The following is a 16116-nucleotide window of genomic DNA, read 5'->3' on the forward strand; positions in this document are numbered from 1 at the left end:
CAGGGCATTTCTTCCCCTGCTGAGTCTGTGATGAAGAAAACAAGCTGACAAAGATGCTTCTGGTGGGTGGGCAGTTGCACTGAGTTGTGGCAGCTGGGTGAATGGGTTTACCAACATGTGATCCTTTCTTCACCCTCCCACTCCCTTCCTGTTCACAGCATCAAGCTGAGCTCCCAGCCCCCGGTTCAGGCCGGGGGTGATGAGAAGAACCAGAGGACGATCACTGTCAACTCTGCCCACATGGGGAAGGCGTTCAAGGTTATGAATGAACTGCGGAGGTACTTTTCCTCTTTTGCCTGTGCCATTTTGGAAAGAGCTTGTTGGGTGAGCGTCATCAGGGACTGAGAGCAGAAGTTAGGACACCACCACCTCGTGAATTCTCACTCTTCCCCACCTACTCTCAGTCACTTGGCTTCCGCTTTACGCTCCAGGCAAGACAGAAGGGCTTTCAGAAAGTGCTGTCTTTTCTGTGTATTTATTTAACACCTTTCATTTTACTTCTTAATCACAGGGGAATATATATATATTTTTTAATGGTTGTAGCAGCTCTGCATAAACTTGGTTTCCAACCGAACCAGCTGCTTAGAGACCAATAATAGAATGATTGCAATACTGATACGTAGTTGCAGATGAAAGATTGTGGATGCTACACATTTTCTTTTGGCCTCCTTCTCTCATTCCTTGGTCTGAACTTAGCTTGTTACAACAGCTCTGTAAGTGGATGAATACCTAGCTTCTTCAATGCAGTTTAACTCTGCAGAGAAAGAAATGTAATGCAAATGGACTCATCTTCCATGAGCTAATGGTGAGTGGTGTGCAGGCTATTTATAAGGCCGATAAGTACATTTGGTGAGCTTATTGCAAGGCAGATTCAGGACACTGAACAAGTTTTTCTGTACAAAGGCTGTATAGCCAATCTCCTCCTCACCAGAGAACCCAGAAGCTTCCTTTGCCCATGGTATTATTTACAGCTTTCTTCACCCTATTGTGAGCTATACTTGTAAATCTCCTCTTTTCTCTCTTGTTTATGAGCTCCCTAAAGGCAGGGGCAACTTCTGAATCACTCTGATCTCTAGCACCTGATACTTTGTGGGAGCCTCAAGGCATTTACTAAGGATGCCCAGAGGCACTAATGAGGTTCTGGGATGGATATGAGTAAAAAATGTAAATAGTTCAGTGAAAATAATCCTCTTATAGTACAAAATAGGTGTTATAAAGGAGAAATGCATCAGGTGCCTGTCAGATGACAGATGTGCAATAATTATTTGTTTCTGAAAGGCTACTGTGAAAGCAAGTATGTCACACTGCAGCTTTGGAGAACACTTTCTTAAGGGGATGATGTTTAAGCTAAATCATGAAAGACAAGTGAGAGTTAAAGAAATGACAAGTGGTGGGATTAGGGGGAAGTCTTCCAGGCAGAGAAAATGGCATAAGTAAAAGGTCATAGAGCTAAAAATGTGTTTGTTGAGTAGGGGGTTGAACTACTTTTAAACAAAAATTCTATCTGGTTCTATATTTGTTTCCTCATTTCCCCTTTCTGCAGGGCCCAGTCTTTGGCATTAAAAACCAAGTTAAATTAAATTTGTCTTATGCACCACTGCTCAGTTTTTATTAGGCCTCCTGCCAGATTTCCTGGAAGCTCTATCTGTAGTTGTCTGAAGCAGTGGACAGTGTCCATGCTTATGTTCATGCTTATGGGTACAGTTGTCTGGTCATTGAAGAATTTTTGTTGTGTTCCATAGATACTAGTGATATTCCTCATTTAGTTCCCTTCAGTATGGCTTGTGTCTTTTGCCTGATTTGAGACTCCAGGTCTCCACATAAACAACCTAAATTTACATTTCAAGGAACTAGAAAAAGAAGAACAACTTAAGCCCAAAGTTACCAAAAGGAAGGAACTATTGAAGAATAGAGCAGAGGTGAATGAAATGAGACTGGAAAGACAATAGAAACAAAATCAATGAAAGTAAGAATTGGTTTTTTTGAAAAATTAAATATAACTTTAGCTAGACTAACCAAGGAAAATAGAGAGGACTCAAAATGAGAGAGGAGACATTACAGTTGATACCATGGAAATACAAATGATCATAAGATGCCATTATAAGCAATTGTATGTAACAGATTGGATAATCTAGAGGAAATGGATAATATCCTTGACATGTACAGCCTGCCAAGACTGAATCATTAAGAAATAAGAAAATCTGAACAGACCAGTAATGATTAAGGAGATTGAATCAGTAATATAAATCTTCTAGTAAAAAAAAAAAAAAAAAAAGCCCATGACCAGATGGTTTCACTGGTGAATTCTATCAGAGAGTCAAAGAAGAATTAATGCCAGTCCTTCTCAATTCTTCCAAAAAACTGAAGACAAGGGAACACTCTCAAACTCATTTTAACAAGGCCAGCATTACCCTGATACCAAAACTCGATAACGGCACTACAAGATGAGAAAACTACAGCTCAGTATTCCCGATGGATATTGATGTAAAAATTCTCAACAAAGTACTAGGAAAATGGATTCAACAGTACATTAAAAGGATCATATGCCGTGGTCGAGGAGAATATATCTCCATGGTACAAGGACGGTTCAACATATGCAAATCAATTAATGTGATATACCATGTTAATAGAGTGAAGGCTAAAAATCATATGATTCTCTCAATAGATGCAGAAAATGTTTGACAAAATTCAGTACCCTTTTATGATGAAATATTCCAACAAATTGGATAGAGAAGGAACATACTTTAACATAATAAAGGCCATGTATGACAAAGCTATAGTTGTCATCATACTCAATGGTAAAAGGTTGAGAACTTTCCTTTGGAGGTCAGGAACAAGGCAAGGTTGCTTACTCTCATCATTCCTATTGAATAAGGGCTGGAAGTCCTACACAGAGCAAGAAAAAGAAAGAAAAGTCATTCATATCAAAAGGAAGAATAAGATTGTCTCTGTTTGCAGATAACATGATCCTATTTATAAAGAACCCTGAAGATGCCACCAGAAAACTCTTAGAACTGATAAACAAATTTGGTAAAGCTGTAGGATACAAAATCAATATATAAAAATCACCTGCATTTCTATATATGAATAATGAGCAATCTGAAAAAGAAAGAAAACAGTTCCACTGACAGTAGCATCAAAAACAGTAACATATTCAGGAATTTAACTGAGGAGGTGAGAGATCTGTACACTGAAAGCTATCAGACATTGTTGAAAGATATTGAAGACAAAAAGAAATGGATAATATTCCACTTTTATGGATTAGAAGAATTAATATTGTTAAAATGTTCATAATACCCAAAGTCATCTATAGATGCAACCTCTATCAAAATTCAAATGCTGTTTTTTTGCAGAAATAGAAAAAAATTCTAAAATTGTATGAAACCAGAGATGACCCTGAATAGCCAAAGCAGTCTTGTGAAGGCAGAGCAAAGCTGAGATACATTTTCTGATTTCAAACTGTATCATGGAGTGTAGCAATCAAAACAGTATGGTACAAACATCGATCCAGGAACATAATTGAGAGCCCAGAAATAAACCCACACGTTTATGTCAACTAATATTTGACAAGAAGCTAGAATACTTCATGGAGAAAGGTAGTCTTTTCAATTAATGGTGTTAAAAAAAAAAACTAGACAGGCACATGAAAAATAATAAAATTGGACCTGTATCTTACCCTGTTCACAGAAGTTAACTTGAGGTGGATTAAAGACTTAAATGTAAGACCTAAGACTGTACCACTCCTAGAAGAAAACAGGAAAATCCCATTTTATACATGAAAGCATTAGAGAGATAGCATTTGTAAAAATCACAGAATCCACAGAAGTAGTGTTTTCCCAGTGATTTGGGCATCCCTGAGCTCAGTTTATTTGACACATAGAATAACCATTACAATCTTGTTCTTCCCTTTTTCCTTTTTTTTTTTTTTGGCAAATGGAGCACAATCTGTATATGTTTTGCCAGGAAATCTCTAATGCAGGTTTAGGCATAGATTTCCCTTTTATTTTTCTTTTAATTGAAAAAATTTCCATTTTTCTGTTTTCTTTTTTTGGGAAAAGGAATGTAGAACATTTAGAAAATACGGATGAGCAAACAAACAATCATCTGTAATTTTAATACCCAGTGGTTACCATTGTTAACACTTGGGAGAGTATTTTTCCTTTAAAACATGTCTCAACCAGAATTTTTTCACTTAACCCTATATTGAACAAGTTGTTTTTTTCCTTAAATTTCTTTTTACTTATTTTCAGTAAATTCTTTGCCACATGTAGGGCTCCAACTCACAACCTTGTGATCAAGAGTCACATGTGCTACCAACTGAGCCAGCAAGGCACCCCAATATTGAACAAGTTTTTCTATGTCACTGACTATTCTGCAGTGTTATTTTAAGTGGATGAATGATTTTCTAAATTTTTGGTTAATTTTTGAAAAACAGTTCCTTGTTGGTAGATGTCTAGGTATTCCAGTCCCTCGTGTAAATAGCACCTATAGGAATTTTGTTGGGAGCAATATAGCATAGTGGTCACAAGCATAGACCCTGGAGGCAGGCAGCCTGGTTTCAGATCTTGGCTCCAGCAGTCCAGTTCTATGACCCTGTACAAGTTAATTAATGTCCCTGACCTCACTTTTGTCAACCATAAAATGAAGCTAATAATAGTTCCAGGGTTGCTGGCTTGTTAAGAGGATTAGTAAGTCAAGTGCTTAGAACACTGATAGCACGTATATTACTGTTGTTAAATACTGGTGCATGTTCACAGTTATTTCTATGGAATTAATTCCTTAGAAGTAGAGTTGCTGACTTCAACAACCTGTAGCCTCGTAATCGTAATACCAATTCCTTAGATATTGTCACGAAGCCCTGGCGTGTAGAGAACGTTATGTAACTGTTAGCTATTATTCTGATGACAATGATGTACTAAGCACTGGGCTCAGTTGTATGAAGGTGGCAGTAGATTAGAGAGTGAAAGTTTTGTTCTCAATGAAGCTTGCATTCTAGCGGTGTTTAAAGATTTTATGAAGTTCTAAGGTACTTCATAGCTTTAAATTCTTTTAATTTCTAAAGTATTAAAGATATGGCTAGTTTTAAAAACTAGAGTGGAATGGGTGGGGGAGGGAGAGAAAGGGAGCCTGAGAAGATACTTCATTCATTTGGGTGAGCTTAATGTGACCTGGAGGGAGGCATACTTTGTTTGAGTGAAGGCCTGGTAAAGCATCTTGCTGTCCAGGGACCAAGCTAATGAAATGTTCCATGATATTCCAGGGACTGGGGGTTATTTCTTGCACTGTTTTCACATCTTCCTCCCGCAATTTTAAGCTATTTTAGTTCACGCACGCATGTTCTATGCAATTTATGAATCACACAATTCACGAGTTTCCTATTCTTTTTACTGCCATGGTAGAGAATGGGCTGTTGGCATGGTAACCACCTAGTCTTCCTCTTCCTTTTGCATTTTATCGCTTTGCTCTCGTCAGACCAATAGCTGCCTCTGGGCAACAGCGTCCTAATGGACTTTGGTTCCTGATTTGCCATCCAGCCAGCAAGTGGGGATATGGTTCTTTTTGGAATAGCACCCTGAAAAGGGAGACAATCTCTTCTATCCCATTTTGACAGTTTTAACCATCACAAACAATTCTCTGCCCTCATCCTTTTTTTTTTTTTAAAGATGGTCTGCCGCTGTGCCTGTATTATTAGTAATGAACCATCTTAGCACATTGCTTTTTGTTTTTCTTTTTTTGGTTATGGCTTTATTAATATGTAATTCATATGCCATATAATATGACCCATTTGTAGTATCAATTTAATGACTTTTAGTATATTTACAGAATTGTGCAATTCACAATTGATTTTAGAATATTTTTATCATTCCCTCCAAAAAAAAAATCCTATATATTTTAGCAGTAATCCCACTACTCTCCCTATTCCCCCCACCATTAATCTACGTTCTGTCACTATGGGTTTGCTTATTTTAGAATGATGTAATATGTTTTTTGTGATCTTTCTTTCTTTCTTCTTTTTCCCCATTCAACTTTTTTTTTTTTTTTGATGATTCTCAAAATTCTGTGACAGATTCTTGGTCAGGCTGTTCCCATTAAAAAGTGCTGATTTTAAAAACTATTAACTTAATTTTTTTTATTATGTTCAGTTAGCCAGCATATAGTACATTCTAACTTTTTGTTGTAGTGTTGAATGATTCATTAGTTGCGTATAACTTAAAACTGCCACACACACACACACACACACACACACACACACACACTATAAATGGTCTACAGAATATTCTCCTTTCCTTCTGAAGGTTTTATGATGCATTGTTATCACAAGTACTTAAAGGTACAGTTGAAAAACCACAACAGTCTGAGACTCTTCTCCCACCACTGATTAAGACTGGCCTGGCAGGTACTGGGGATAATATTTACTTAGCCTTCTGAGCTTTCTGGGCAGATGTGGTGACCTTGCCAGCTCTAGCTGCCTTCTTATCCACTGCCTTGATGACACAGCAACTCTCTGTCTCATGCACAAACAGCAGGATAGTCCAGAGGAGGATAGTCAAAGAAGGTCTCAACACACATAGGCTTGCCAGGAACCATATCAATGATGATAGCATCACCAGATTTCAAGTACTTTGGACCATCTTCCAGCTTTTCCCCAGAGCGATGGTCTATTTCTTCAGCTCAGCAAACTTGTAAGCAATGTGAGCTTTGTGACAATCCCACACAGATATGTATCCAACACTGATTTAGGCTGGATGGTTCAGGATAATCACCTGAGCTGTGAGGCCAGCTGCTTCCATGGGTAGGTAATTTTTGCTGTCACCAGCCATGTTGCCACGATGAACATCTTTGAAAGATATGTTCTTGATGTTGAAACCCACATTGTCCCCAGGAAGAGCCTCACTCAGAGCTTCATGGTGCTTTTCAACAGACGTTACTTCATTTGTAACATTGGCTGGAGCTAAGGTGACCACCATGCCAGGTTTAAGAACACCAGTCTCCACTCAGTCCACAGGAACAGTACCAATACCACCAATTTTGTAGATGTCCCAGAGAGGCAGATGCAAGGGCTTGTCAGTTGGATGTGTTGATGGCAGAATGCAATCCAGAGCTTTGAGCAGTGTGGTTCTACATTGGCATTCCCATCTTTCCTGGTGACTTTCCATCCTTTGAACCAAGGCAGGTTAGCTCTTGGCTCCAGCATATTGTTACCATGCCAACCAGAAATTGGCACAAATGCTACTACTGTGTTGGGGTTGTAGCCAGTTTTCTTACTGTAGGCGCTGGCTTCACTAACGATTTCCTCATATCTCATCTGATGGTAGGGTGGCTCAATGGAATCCATTTTGTTAACACCAGCAATTAGTTCTTCTACACGTAGTGTGTAAGCCAGAAGAAGGGCATGCTCATGGGTCTGCCCATTCTTGGAAAAACCTGCTTCAGATTCACCACCAGCAGTAGCAACAATCAAGACAGCAGTCAGCCTGAAATACACCTCTAATCATGTTTTTCATAGAGTCTCTGTGGCCTGGGGCATCAGTGATGGTCACGTAATACTTGGTGGTCTCTAATTTCTGCAGGGAGATACCACTGGTGATACCATGTTCATGTTTAGCTTTCCATTTATCCTAGACCCATGCATACTTGAAGGAGCCCTTTCCTGTCTTGCCGCCTCCTTCTCAAGTGTTTTGATAGTTGTTTTGTCAATTCCACCACATCTGTACATCAGATGACCGGTAGTGGTAGGTTAGCTTGACTGCGTGTCCAGTAACAATGATGTTGGTGGGAGTCTTTTCCTTTCCCATTTTGGTTTAGGTTTAGTGGTGGTTTTCATGACACCTGTGTTCTGGTGGCAAACCCACTGTGAAAAAGTTTTATGACTTATTTCTCAGGATAATGTTTTCAAGGCCTATCCATGTTGTATCATGTCTCAATATTTCATTTCTTTTTATTGCTGCATAATGTTGCACTCTATGGGTATATCACATTTGAGGCCAGCCATCTGGCTGTTATGGATAATGCTGCTGTGAACATTCACATACACATTTTTGTGTGGATGCCTGTTTTCATTTCTCTTGGTTATATACCTTTTGGTGGCTGGGTCATATGACAACTACATGTTTAACTTTTGGAGGAACTGCCAGACTATTTTCCCAAAGCACTGCATCACTTTACATTTCTGCCAGCAGTGTATGAAGGTTTCAGTTTCTTCATATCCTTGCCAATACTTGTTATTTTTTGTGTTTTTGATTATAGTCATCCTAGTGTCTGAGGTAGTATCTCATTGTGGTTTTGATTTGTATTTTTCTGTGATCATTAATGGTGTTGAGCATCTTTTTGTATGCTCATTGGCCATTTCTATATTTTATTTGGAGAAATGCCTACTTAGATCCTTTGCCCATTTTTAAATTGGGTTGTATGTCCATTTTTGAGTTAAAAGGGTTCAAGTCTTTTCCAGATATAAGCATCTTATCAGATATATGATATGCAAAGTTTTTGTTTTGTTCTTTGGGTTGCCTTTTCACTTTTTTGATACCCTGATGGTGTCTTTGGAGGCACCAAGTGCTTGGTGTCTATTTTTTTCTTTTGTTGTTTGTGGTTTTGGTGTCCTGTATAAAAAACCATTGTCTAATCAGAAGTCATGCAGTTCTATCCCTGTTTTCTTCTAAGTGTTTTATAGTTTTAGCTCTTATATTTAGGTCTTTGATCTATTCTGAGTTAGTATTTGTATATCATGTGAAGTAGGTATCCTGTTTTTGTGTGTATGATATCCAGTTGTCCCAGGACCATTTGTTGAAAAGACTGTTTTTTCCCCTGAATTGAATAGTCTTGGCACCCTTGTCAAAAATCCATTGACTGGGGGCGCCTGGGTGGCTCAGGCAGTTAAGCGTTTGCCTTTGGGTCAGGTCATGATCTCAGGGTCCAGGGATTGAGTCTGAGTTGGGCTCCCTCTCAGTGGGGAGTCTGACTTTCCCTCCCCCGCTGCCCCTTCCCCTCCCCTGTTCATGATCTTGCGCGCTCTCGCTCACTCGCTCTCTCTCTCAAAAATAAATAATTTTAAAAAATTTTTTAAAATTTATTTTAATAAACATATAATGTATTTTTATCCCCAGGGGTACAGGTCTGTGAATCGCCACGTTTACACATTTCACAGCACTCATCATAGCACATACCCTCCCCAATGTCCATATCCCCTCCACCCTCTCCCGTCCCCCCTCCCCCCAGCAACCCTCAGTCTGTTTTTTGAGATTGAGTCTTTTATGGTTTGTCTCCTTCCCAATCCCATCTTTTCATTTTTTCTTTTCCTACCTCCCCCCAACCCCCCCACATTGCATCTCCACTTCCTCATATCAAAGAGATCATATGATAGTTGTCTTTCTCCGATTGACTTATTTCGCTAAGCATAATACCCTCTAGTTCCAAAAAAATAAATAATTTTTTAAAAATCCATTGACAGTTTTGTGCAGCAATGGAAATCATCAACAAAATGAAAAGGCACCCTAGAATGGGAGAAGCTACTTGCGCATGATAAACCTGAGGTTTTTATCCAAAAGACATAGAGAACTTCTACAGCTTAACACCAGAAGAGCGGGATGCCTGGGTCACTCACTCGGTTAAGTATCTGCCTTCAGCTCAGGACCTGAGCTGAAGGCAGATACTTGGTCCTGGGATCAGGCAGATACTTGGTCCTGGGATCAAGTCCTGTGCTGGGCTCTTTGCTCAGTGAGGAGCCTGCTTCTCCCTCTACCTGCTCTGCCTGCTTTGCCTGCCACTCCCCTTGCTTGTGCTCTCTCTCTAACAAATAAATAAAATATTAGAATTTTTAAAAAAACCAACACCAGAAGAACAAATGATCTGATTAAAAAGGGGCAGAAGATCTGAATATGTATTTTGCCAAGGAAGACATACATAAGGCCAACAGACACATGAAAAGATGCTCAACAGCACTAATCTTCAGGAAGCACAAATCAAAACCACAATGAGATACCACCTTATAGCAGTCAGAATGACTAATACCAAAAAGAGAAGAAATATCAAATGTTGGTGAGGATATAGAGAAAAGGAACCCTCGTGCACCAATGGTGAGAATAGAAATTAGTACAGCTACTGTGGAAAGCAGTGTGGAAGTTTCTCAAAACATTAAAAATAGAAATACCATATAATCCAGGAATTCCATTACTGGGTATTTACCTATAGAAAATGAAAACACTTAATTTGAAAAGATATATGCACCCCTGTGTTTATGCCAACATTATTTATAATAGCCAAGATATGGAAACAACTTAAGTGCCGACTGATAGATGAATGGATGAAGAAGACGTGTGTGTGTGTGCGCACGCACGTGTGCATTCCATTATGTATATGTATATAGACTAGAACATTACTCAGCCATAAAAAAGAGATACCATTTGTGACAACATGGATAAAACTAGAAGGTATTACACCAAGGGAAATAAGTCAGACAGAGAAAGCCACATACCATATAATTTTACTTATATGTGGAATCTAAAAGAAACATGAATTAAAAAAAAACCCAAACAGACACAGGCTTGTAAATACAGGGAATAAACTGGTGGTTACCAGAGTAGAGGGGAGTGGGGAATGGACAAAATAGGTGAATGGAATTAAGAGGTACAGAGTTCCATTTCTGAAGTACAGAAGTCATGGAGATGGAAGGTACAGCATAGGGAATAAAGTCAGTAATAACATGGTATGGTGATAGATGGTAGCTACAGTTACCATGGTGAGCACTGTGTAATGTGTAGAATTGTTGAATCACTATGTTGTATTCCTGAGACTAATACGACATTGTATATCTGTTATACATCAATAATAAACATTTAAAAAATAAATGATAAAATATTTTAAAAATGAATTGACTGTAAATATGAGGGTTTATTTCTGGATTCTCAATTCTATTCTATTGATATTTATATTTATCCTTCTATTATTACACACTATCTTTAGCTTTGTAGTAAGTTTTGAAATTGGGAAACATGAGTTTCACCTCTGTTCTTTTTCAAGATTGTTTGGCCATGCCAGATCTCTTGCATTTCCACATAAGTTTTAGGGTCAACTTGTCAGTTTCTGCAAAGAAGCCAGCTGGGAGTTTGATAGAAATTGTGTTGAATCTGTAGAACAATTTGGGGGAGTATTGCCATCTTAACAATTTTAAGTGTTTCAATCCATGAACACTGGAGGTCTAAGTCTTCTTTAATTTCTTTCACTTTTTCTTTTTAAAAAATTTTTTGGTGGGCAGCAAAGTGAAGTTTATTGAGTGATAGTACAAAGCTCCCAGAGAGGGAGGGGACCTGAGAGGGTTGCCCTCTTCTTTAATTTCTTTCAACTGTGTTCAATAATTTTAGAGAATAGGTTTTGCCCTCCTTAAGTTTATTCTTGAGTATTTATTCTATTTGATGCTATTATAAATGGAATTTTTCTTAATATCATTTTTTGTTCATTGCATGTGTATAGAAATACAGTTGATTTTGTATATTGATATTATATTCTGCAACCTCCTTAAACTCATTTGTATTAATTTTTTTTGGTGGATTCCTTATAGGATTTTCTATATATGAAATCATGTCTCTATGAGTAGAGATAGTTTTATTTCTTCCTTTTAAATTTATATGTTTTTCATTTTCACGTTCTATTTCATTTTGTTGCTTCATTGCCCTGGCTTGCCACCCTAATCTTCTCTTACTTATCAGCAGTATTTGGTATAGTTGATTATTCCTTGCTTTTTTGTAGCCGTCTCTTCACTTGACTTAATGGACACCATAATTTTTTGGTTTCCCTCCTGTCTCAGTGGTTACTTTCTCATTTCTTTAGCTGGTTCTTTCTCTTCCTTCTGAACTCTTAACCATCTCCCACCTTTGAAATTAAGACTCATGTATCCATTTCCCTATTTGATAAACCCCACTTAGATGTCTAACATGCAGCTCTAATTTAACCTTAAATGAAGTGTTTTGTGGGAAAAAAAGAGAAAGAAATGTTAACGTTTACTGAATGTTTACTATTAGCACTATTCATTATCTTGTTTACAACACATCTGAATTCTGATACCCAGCGGACATGAACCCTGGTCACTTTGTAACTTCTTCTTCTTCTTTTTTTTTTTTAAAGATTTTATTTATTTATTTGACAGAAATCAGAAGTAGGCAGAGAGGCAGGCAGAAGGGGGTGGGGGAAGCAGGCTCCCTGCTGAGCAGAGAGCCAGATGCGGGGCTTGATCCCAAGACTCTGGGATCATGACCTGAGCCGAAGGCAGAGGCTTAACCCACTGAGCCACCCAGGTGCCCCAACCCTGGTCACTTTGATTCCAGGGCCTGAGCTTCCTTCCTAACAGCTATCCCAAAGTGTATAGCCCTACTTTTTGTTTCTTGAGATTGTCCTTTGGAGTAGGGTGTGACAGCTCAGAAAAAAAAAATCCTATAGGGTTTTGAGTCAATGGAATTAGAAATGCTTCTGAGCCATACAGTGCTTTGGAGCTGTGGCTTCCCTTTTTTGTACAGAGTGGTTACACTTCAATATGCAGATGGGCTTTACCATTTGCAGGCAGAGCCTACATTGAGTTTCTGGTGAGTTCGTCTTGTTCACTTTTCTAGGTTGCATTTTTTCTGGCCTTCAGATACACTTCCAGTCCCACAGAACCGTTCTCATTCATCTGCTTAACTGGAGTCTCCATCTTTATTCCTCATTCCTTCTTGTCTCTTTCCCATTTGTTCATGAACTATCAGCTCCTCTGGCTTTTGCAAGACTTGCCACTCCGACATTTCCCTTTTCAGCACCTGGCTCAGCTTTTGCTCAGCATTTCTGACCCATCTGTTTTACTTTTCCTTATTAAAATACTGATTACAAGAACAACAACAACAAGTTGTACTTTTTTGGGAGGGGTTAGTTCTTTTTTTTCTCTTTTTTTTAATTGAAGTATAGTTGACAAGTTACTTGTACTTTTAAATAATGAGAGAACTCCATTGTCTCCCTAGAATCTTTAATGAAAGTTAAGTGCAAATGTTGGGAATACATTTTTACAATAAATTTAGGCCAGATTAAAAACTAGCCTATTCTCAGGTGGCATTTGCAATTTATTTGGTACCCATGGTGGATATCCCTTTAAGAAAGATGAGAATACCGTGGTGAGATTGTTTGTCCAAGTTCTCATAGCCGGTTTGGGGCAGAGCCAGTTCTCTTCCCAGTTGAGCTGGTTTATTCTGATAAAGTTTGTATGTAGGGTCTGCCGTCCACTGTGGGGTGAAGTCTCATCCCCAGGTTTTGCCTCTTGCTTCCCAGAGATCTCATCTTTCCCAGAACCCTCTCCTGGGGACTTTATTCTATTCACCTTTCCCTATTGGGCCTAATTATCTTTCCCTTTCAAAGTATCAGCCCATCATGAGTCACTATGGTAGTATATCCAGAGTCAGAACTAGATGCAGAACTCAGCCTTCTGTGGCTTTGGGCCATCTCTCTGAACTTCATAGATCATCTGGCATTTACAGCTCTAGCCTTTTCAAGCCTTATGATTCTATGATAAGCAATCTTGGGCTAACGTCTGAATAGTTGGCAAACGCTTAATATGCGACACAGGGATGACAAATAGGTAGCTTCTTTTCCATCATTTGGTCCTGGCAGGCTCTTTATAGTCATTTCATTGCTGTCACATGGAACCCGGCCATGACTCAGACTTCTGAGTCCAGTAGTGCCCTAGGTAACCACTGCCACTAGATCACAGCTGACATGTGTTTGTCCTGTCTTCCCTCCCACATTTAGTGCTTCACTCTGAAGGAAGGATTAGTGGTAACCAGGTTACCATAGATGTTAGGAACATGGGATCTGGGGTTTAGCTATCTGCATTTGAATCTTGTTTCTACTACTCCCTTTTTGTATGACCTTGAGAAAATTACTTCTCTGGGCCACAGTTTCCTTTTTTGAAATATGGAACATAATAATAACGCTACCTCATGGGGTTTTAGAGAGGAATAAATGAAATATTAGGTATAAGAAAGTGCTTAGAACAGTGCCTAGCACATAGAACTTAATGTAAACTCTTGGAAGGCTGATGGAAGAAAAATTCTTGGGTCAAAACGGTCTTGTGGCACCCTTTCAGTCCTTCAAAGTTGTCTGATATCCATTCTATGAGTGTGTATTGATCCCTTTTCAAAGTTTATTCATTTATTTACCAAAAATTTAGGGCTTTCTATATGCTGGGCTTGCACCCAGGTGTCTAGGATCTAACAGTAAACAAGTCCATTTCAGAGCGCACAGTGTAGTGGGGATGACAAGTAAAAAGGTAGTTACAGTAGCCTTAATAATTGCAGAGATTAGAGTTTCAGGAGTAACTCCAGGGTAGTCAAGCTGTTCAGGAGTAACCTTCTTGGCGATAATGTTAAATCTGGGTGGGAAGATGAATACTTGAGACCTCCAGACCCGGCTGGCCTCTTACGAGTATTACATAGGCATTGGATCCCTTGGGGGATTGATAATGTTCTCGCTGGTGGCACACCTCAGCGGCACGCTTATGCTCCTTGGCATTCAGCCAGTCACCCAACACATAGCCCCAGACTTTCCCCGTTGCTCTCTGAGCTGCTGTCCCAGGGTCTCAGAGCAGATAGAGTTGAGAAGCAGAGATGGGCAGACGAAGGAAGGAGACTTGAAGTGGCAGCTCCTGGATGGTTGGATCTCTCTGTGTGCCTTAGGAAAGCACGAACGCCAGGCTCATCAGGGACTTGGAAAGTCAATTAGCTTATCCCTATGCCTAACTCAGTATGGCAAATGTCCCTGACAGCCTTGTATGGTGGCAGTATGGAATCTGGGTGGAAGGGAAAAAAAATGCTCTTGTGTGGCTGTGGTTGGTGCTATGACCCATGCTGTCCCCTTGCTGGTGTTTTACAGTAAACAGCTGTTGTGTGACGTGATGATTGTGGCGGAAGATGTCGAGATAGAAGCCCACCGTGTGGTCCTGGCAGCCTGCAGCCCCTACTTCTGTGCGATGTTCACAGGTATGGTGAGGGGCAAACAATGACCCACAGTTACGGGCCCACAGCCCCGCTGAGGGAACGTTTTGGGGGGTGGCATGAGGGGAGGGAGGAAGGAGGATGCCATGACACGAACTGGGAAGAGCTTCTGTGTGTCAGAGACTATGTTTTGCACCATGGAGGACTTAATGCAACCAGCCTGGCGTGCAACCCCTTGCCCGCTCTGAGGAAAGAAGAGGTGGAATCGGAGCTTAGTAGTTCTCAGACTTCAGCGTGGATCAGAATCGTGCAGGGGAGCTTTTAGACATGTAGGTTCTTGGGCTCATCCCCATGCCTCTGATCTTTCATTTTGCAGATGGGAAACACTGAGGCTGAGAAAGGGGAAGGAACTTGCCCCAGATCACCCAGGATATGGGTGGAACTTGGCTTCTTGATACCTTGCCCCATGCTGGACTAGTTTGTCCTTCCCTAGCCATTCCTCCCAGGCAAGGTCTGCCAACCTCCTTGAGCCTTCACAGGGGTGTAGAAGACATTTGGAAGAAGTGATGGTGGGGCTTGGAGGGGAGAATAAGACAGGAATTTTCACCATCTGGTGTTCAGTTTCAGCAGCTTTGCCAACTTTCTAGAGAAGCCATGCTTCTTGTGCATGCCAAATAGCCCTGTCCAACTAGTTCACATGTGAGACTGAATTCCTCGAAACCCATGGGTGGAGCTTCCTGTCTGTAGCACCTCATAGCACCTCCCCTGCTCTACAAATCACTGCTGTCCGAGGGCCAGCTGGGCTGGGTGAGACCCCTGGACTGGGTCAGGTGTCCCTTCTCCACGTTTGCCAAGTACCCAGTGCTGCTTTTGAGCGTGGTCACTATTCCTCTGTGTTCTTGTCTGTTTCCTGGGGTCTGGTGTATCAGCTCTTCTCATGCTGCAGGTTTTTATTTTTATTTTTATTTTTTTATTTAAATAAACATATAATGTATTTTTATCCCCAGGGGTACAGGTCTGTGAATCGCCACGTTTACACATTTCACAGCACTCATCATAGCACATACCCTCCCCAATGTCCATTTCCCCACCACCCTCTCCCGTCCCCCCTCCCCCCAGCAACCCTCAGTCTGTTTCTTGAGATTAAGTCTTTTATGGTTTGTCTCCCTCC

General features: G+C 40.1%; 1 protein-coding gene and 1 pseudogene across 3 annotated transcripts in view; one reads left to right on the forward strand and one right to left on the reverse strand.

Annotated features, from left to right (window-relative positions):
- Window positions 1-16116, forward strand: part of KLHL3 (kelch like family member 3) — a 113141-nt gene that overhangs the window by 14890 nt on the left and 82135 nt on the right. For both annotated transcript variants that reach the window (XM_080804505.1, XM_080804506.1), the window contains exons 2-3: window positions 159-278; window positions 14884-14990. In XM_080804505.1, the coding sequence (XP_080660631.1) occupies window positions 159-278; window positions 14884-14990 (227 nt within the window). The remainder of the gene's footprint in view (window positions 1-158; window positions 279-14883; window positions 14991-16116) is intronic.
- LOC308343659 (elongation factor 1-alpha 1-like) lies at window positions 6414-7796 on the reverse strand (annotated as a pseudogene). The gene has a single exon. The product of its transcript is annotated as an elongation factor 1-alpha 1-like (transcript).

The sequence above is a fragment of the Martes martes genome, assembly GCF_963455335.1.
Source record: "Martes martes genome assembly, chromosome: 5".
NCBI lineage: Eukaryota > Metazoa > Chordata > Mammalia > Carnivora > Mustelidae > Martes > Martes martes.